The sequence below is a fragment of the Haplochromis burtoni genome, unplaced genomic scaffold, assembly GCF_018398535.1.
Source record: "Haplochromis burtoni strain Fernald_Lab_line unplaced genomic scaffold, NCSU_Asbu1 Contig_142, whole genome shotgun sequence".
NCBI lineage: Eukaryota > Metazoa > Chordata > Actinopteri > Cichliformes > Cichlidae > Haplochromis > Haplochromis burtoni.
In genome coordinates, this window is record NW_024582503.1 from 1,040,115 (window position 1) to 1,046,128 (window position 6,014).

Sequence of the window (6,014 nt, forward strand, 5' to 3'; positions counted from 1 at the left end):
TTTTCCTTTGGTTCATTTTTTGTATTTTTAACTTCACATTTAGACACACAAACTGTAACAAAATATGTTCATGCATAAGAATCGGTTTCTTCTAAGAGGTGAACACTGATAGCAGTGATTGTGTTTTTTGTGAGGGTTTTTTGTTTGTTTTTCAGCTACACCATAGTTTAATTGAAAGACATCATAACGGCACTTCTATAAAGTCTTGTTCTTGGAGTCAGCACAATCTAATAAAAAGAATGAGTTTGAGTTTCTAAGGCTGTGAAAGTCAAACGTGCAGCAGCCACAAAGTGTCACTGAAAGGAGGAGTTACTTTAGTAGCCCAGATGTTTCTGCAGATGTTTCCCAGGCCTGTTCAAAATCAACTTTAAACAAACACACATTATGACACATAATTTCTTACATTTTCCTGACTATAAACCATACCTGTTACATTTCTAACCATGATTCAGAGGTGGTGTTTATTTTAGTGAAGAGATTTGTAAAAACCTTGTTTTATTGACAGGTGGGTAAGGCACGGGCCAAAATGCTGACTCGGATCTTCCCGAGGAAGTTGCCGTGGATTCCTTGAATCCAAAGGGTTCAGTTACAGCTTGATTTTCCAGTAATTCACATTTTAAAAGACACTATGTCCTAAAAAGTGTTTAAGTTTAATTATGTCAGCGTTTAGAAATACTGGTGAGTAAAAAGCATCAGGCTTAAATGGGTGTGGTTACACACACCTCACAGTAAACAGAATAGGTTCATTCCCACTCTCAGGGGCTTTCGCAAGGCCTTCTGGGAATTAAGGAACACAAACTGCGCTAGAAGCAAGCGCAACAGGAAGAAGGAATGTGGTACAGCAGAAAGTAAATTACAGACAAGTTTTCCTTAAAAATAGCCCGTCACTTACTGTAAGAGTTTTAATCTGTTTTACACCACCCAGCAGTTCACTGATTAGATGTCCAGGTGGCTCATGTTTCAGAGGCCAACCTCGAGTAATTCAGGACCAGAAACCAGCCGAGTGCAAACCCAAGCCAATGTGTGCATCAGTGTGGTTTAGGTTGGATTTTATGTGACTATTAATGTGCCTGTAGAGTACCTTTGCCCAGCCCTTAAACAAAGTGTTTACCCAGAGCAACAACATTGCCTTTGCATCACTCATAAAGCCGTGTCATTTACTGTATGCTGGAAGAGAGAGTGATGGTGAAACAATATAGACTCCCCAGGCTTATGGGATTTAGAAATTGGAAATGGATGTTTATGTCAACGCCTCGATCTGCTGTGACAGTCCACATACAGCTCTGTGTAGAACTTCTGTCGGATACACTAGCGTTTGACTGCTCCGTTTAAGCTGATGGCAAATAAGCAAAGACTTTGGCGCTTTGAATCAAAACCCACTGCTGGCTACCTTAGCAGAAACAGCTTTAGTGTCTATAGAGTTTCTGAAATCCCAGCACAGCTATAGGCTTTATAAGAGGAATCCCAAGACATTTGCGGATGTGGCTGATGGCTCATTAGCTCATCGTTTGAAAAAGGAGATAGCTAGGAGTCTTTTTTTCCCCCACACAGTATGTACTGTACTGTAAATTTAGCAGGATCTAAACTTGTCTAATTTTGTCACAGATGCACATACAGAAAGCGTGTAATATCAAGCCAAGCTTTATGGTCCAATCACAGTGTAGCTACATGTAGATCTGCTCTGGCTTCACTTGTTTCTGCAGTGTTACAGTTAACCATCTAAACAGTAGTTTTAGTGTGAATTTCTAGGTTAAATCTCCCCACTGACCTCAGGAACAGGATATGAGTCACAGTACCGGTGAAATCACCCACTGTTGATTCAGGCTATGAGAGAGCTTTGTTCATAGTGATGTGGTGTTTGCGTGCATACTTGTGTGTGCTTGGCACCAGCTAGGGCCGTCTAATACTTGCCACATGGAGAACCATTTGTGTGCCGTTAGTTTTGAGTGTATTTCTTTTGGTTTTAAGTGCTTTGCAGATTCATTTTCTGTTTGTTTTTTTTTTAAATATACATAGATTATTGTTTCTCATTTGTATCCCAGCTGTGTTTTTTTAATTTTTAATCCTGTTGTTTTTCTTTTCCTTTTATAGCAATTGGACCTCCACTCGTGTCCAAAGCCGATCGTCTTCATCCTCCACTCTTTCCTCTCTGCTAAGATCTCCCGCCTGGGTCTGGTAGCTTGATGGCGTCTCCACAAAGGGACATGTAAACTTCTTTGAAAGCAGAACTCCACCTTGTCTGTCCGCCTATCTGCAGCCTGCATGCAGTTAAACCACCTCAAACTCCTTCAGTCGGAAACCCGAGCTGAGCGAATGTAGCCTCTATCTGGAAATCAAACTCTGTATGGATTCTCCAACTCTATGTTTAAGAAAAAAAATTAAGAAAGAGATCAAAGTGAAAATGTGCTCTTAACAGACTCTCTGTAATGGCTGCATGGACTGAAATGTTGATTGAAGAAACACGGAGGAAAGTTCAGACTGGCCTAGATACAGAAGGATGACATAAGGACATATGAATGGAGAATATCGGGCATTGCTGTCACGTTCGGATTTGGAAGGATTGTCCACGTGTAGCAGGCCTGGGATGAATTCACTTTCCATTCAATCAAAATACCAGGCAAACTGCCTTCCATTTACCAATTAAATAATTTATTTACCATTAGCTCTGAAAGGACATTCTGAATTTCACTTGTCATTTTTCTTCCACAAACACTTGACACACTGTGGAAAAACTTTGCGCATTTGTCTTTATTAGCGTCCCCTGAGATGTCTCGCTAGCAGTGTCGGCATTCATCATCGGAGCTCGTCGCCACAGTCCGCGGCTCGGATTCCCACAGTGTGACAGCTCATTCAGATTCAAAATGTCACTGTATTCTTTTAACACACCGCACACAATAAGCTGGTGGCCCAGTATTTGAGCTGACAGCGATCTGACAGTTAAATTAGCGTTACATGCATGGAGTTTTACGTTCAGGGCGTAGGGATGCGTTTGATTAAATTATCCCTGACAGAACTACAGCTAAATAAGACATGTAGAGTATTTTGGAAAATCTATTTTGAGCAGATAATTTAAAGCAGCAGTTTAATCTTTTAGGTAAATATGCTCGTTGATGCTCTTGCTGAGAGATGACTGCTATAAGCACTTGTGACCACTTTATTAGGAACTACTAACGCATTTAAATCCAAAAGCTCTGCCAGAACTGTGACCTCTTATGAAGTCGCATTTTCAGCTTCTCTACCTTTTTGAGCCCTTCACGTGTGCCCGTGGGTTGGTACCTTTCAGTACAGTGCTGTCCAACGCACACCGATGACCTCGCTCAGAAATACAAACTAAAAGTCAGAATGTGGAAACAGCATGACACCCCAAAGATAATGTTTAATGCATGAATTTGCACTACTAACCACAGGTTTCTTACCAATAGCTAAATGTTTACTTTCGTCTGCCATCCTCTTCTTCATGTTAGTAACTTAGAAAGTAGGATACCATTATTTGAGCAGTTTTCTTGGATTTATGTGAGACGTTTTTGCGTGAATTTTCCGAGTAGTATTCCAGCACAGCATGAACAGCTAGTCTGGCTTTGTCTTCCCCATTTAATCTTTACTCTACTAGTAAGTTGATTTTGTTATCTTTGGACAGAGTGAGGCTAACTTGGTCGAAAAATAAAGACTTTGCCTGAAAACAGTTAATCTTAAACTTACATAATAAAGTTTATTTGTAACCTATTCTGAGGGAAAAATATTTTTCCACAAAATGCCATTGGAGAAAATGTTACCAGTTGCTAAATTGACCTTGTGGTAAAGGGGATTTAGTCTAAAAAAGACTGCAGCTAAGAACTCGACTAATAACAGCAAACTCTGTAAAACAATAACTTGATGTTTTCACACAATAAACACATGACGTGTTAATAATTCAGCTCTAGAACCTTTGGACAGACCCAGTGTAGCTGTTTCCTCTTTCCACTCTAAGCTGTGGTCTGTGGCCTTATGTTTAGATGACTGAGTGAGCCTTCTCGTTTAAATCTTTTTAACAAACTGAGTCAGCATACCTCTCATCATTTCAAACAATCTCACTAAGAGTATCCAGTCCGATCAGACGTGATGATGCTGTTTTGCTCCTCTTGTCTTAATTCCAGGGCTGACAATTTCCCAGCACACCTCTCTCTACATCACAAACTGCTTACAAACTGCAACCCGATCACGAAAATACCTGCCATGTATAATTCAAGTGATTCTCAGTATTTGTACTGAAACTTAAAGTTCGATGAAATATTGCCCCAAACTTCCTGTATTATTTGTGAGAAAAACCAAAACAAGTTGGCTATCGTGGTCTTCAATCCTGCTTTAGTCCTGTAGCCGCCACGCAGCTCATTATTCTTTTAGATGTCACGCAGCAGATCAACTCTGTATGCCGCTCTGTCTCTGACAGGCTGGCTGCCGGCTCTTTTCTCGTGCCTTTAAACATCTGAAGAAAGTAAATATTTGAATTATAAAAGAAGTGAATCAGAGATCACAGGGTGAGCATGAAATAGTGTGACTTCTATGATGGCTGTTAAAAGTGGTATTTTTGTGTTTGCGTTCTTTATATTATAAACACACTGAAATATTCCCAGTGGTCATTTACACACACACACACACACACACACACACACACACACACACACACACACACACTGTGATTGTAATCTTACTACACTGTAGAAGAAATCTTTGTTGTACTGATAGTAAAAGAGACAGTGTAACACCTCGATAATCCAGCACTTACTGATAATGCCAAACAGCGAGATGCTCTTTGACTAAAGGATGCTTTGATACGTAGAATACTCCGATGCCTTCGGCAGCTACTGTACTGTCACTCACAATGAAAAGCTTAGTTTTTAATTCAAACTGTGCACATAAATCATGTATTTAACAACAGTGACATGATGAGTTTGTTTTCATTGTCTTCCTTTGTGATTTACTCGTTGCTCATTAACACTGAGGACCAATCAACACTACTGCCATGTTAAAATGTAAATTAAATCTGTTGATAATATTGGCTTTCAGCTCATTTTTATTTATGATGTTATGATGGAGCACTCGAATTGTCTCTTCCTTCAGCTTCGGGCTCAAGCTGAGCACAACGCTACCTGTAAATATTTTCTCTGCAGTGCAGCGAAAACCAAGTTTTACTTTAACAGAGAGTTGGGATGAATAGCAGCGTACTAAATTACAGTGTATTGGTGGCAGATCAGCTTTACTTAGAAAGTGTTTTATTTGCTATTTCAGCAGATAGGATTCATGGAGCAGTTGAGTTGTGTGTTGCACTTAATGCGGCCATAACTCTTGACACTGTTTACTTGAATCCTAGGTGATGAGGTAGCATCCTTTCTCTCTTCCTCCTCCACACACACACGCAGCTGGACTGGCACGTCGTGTTTCCGTCGAGGTTGACGTGTTGTGACCTGAAACAAAGTAATAACTCTCAACATTGTTTACTAGCCGACATCCTTTGCCAGTAAATTTTCCCACCTCTCCAAAGCTCCTTGCGTTCCCCTTCTGTTCGAGCTGATATTGAGCTCAGAAGTCAGACTCTCAGCAGGACACCAAACGTCTGCAGATAGTAACGGTTGCATCATATGAAAGAAAATCACTTCTCCACAGGTCAGCTTTCCCACTGAGACACGCACAAGGCTGTGTTTGTGGTAAGCTTAATACCTGAAAACGCACACAAACGGACCGACGGCGTTTGTGCTGAAATTTTGCGCACGCACCGAACCACAGAAACGTGAACGCTCGCGTGTGCCCAGCCTTCTCGCGGAGGGAGAGTGAGAGAATGGACCGTATTGAGTGAGGCTTTCAGCTTTTCATTTTAAGGGCTTGGCAAAGTGCCAAATCAATTAGCAATCAGTCATAAACTGTGTGTCTGTTTGTGTGTGAGAGCAGCCCAAAGTTGTGTTTTTGTACACACAGTGGATACCTCTCTCAGCAGCATGCAAATGCATTCCTCTAAAGTTGTTTTTTTGTGTGTTTTTAAT

The 6,014-nt window shown here is 40.7% G+C and overlaps 1 protein-coding gene across 1 annotated transcript in view; it reads left to right on the top strand.

The window, feature by feature from the left end:
* The window catches only part of sntb1 (syntrophin, basic 1), a 46,961-nt gene extending 42,047 nt beyond the window's left edge, over positions 1 to 4,914 (top strand). Inside the window, exon 8 of the mRNA XM_005934961.3 lies at positions 2,092 to 4,914. Coding sequence (XP_005935023.1) covers positions 2,092 to 2,184 — 93 coding nt within the window. The 3' untranslated portion in view covers positions 2,185 to 4,914. The remainder of the gene's footprint in view (positions 1 to 2,091) is intronic.
* Positions 4,915 to 6,014: the final 1,100 nt, after the last annotated feature.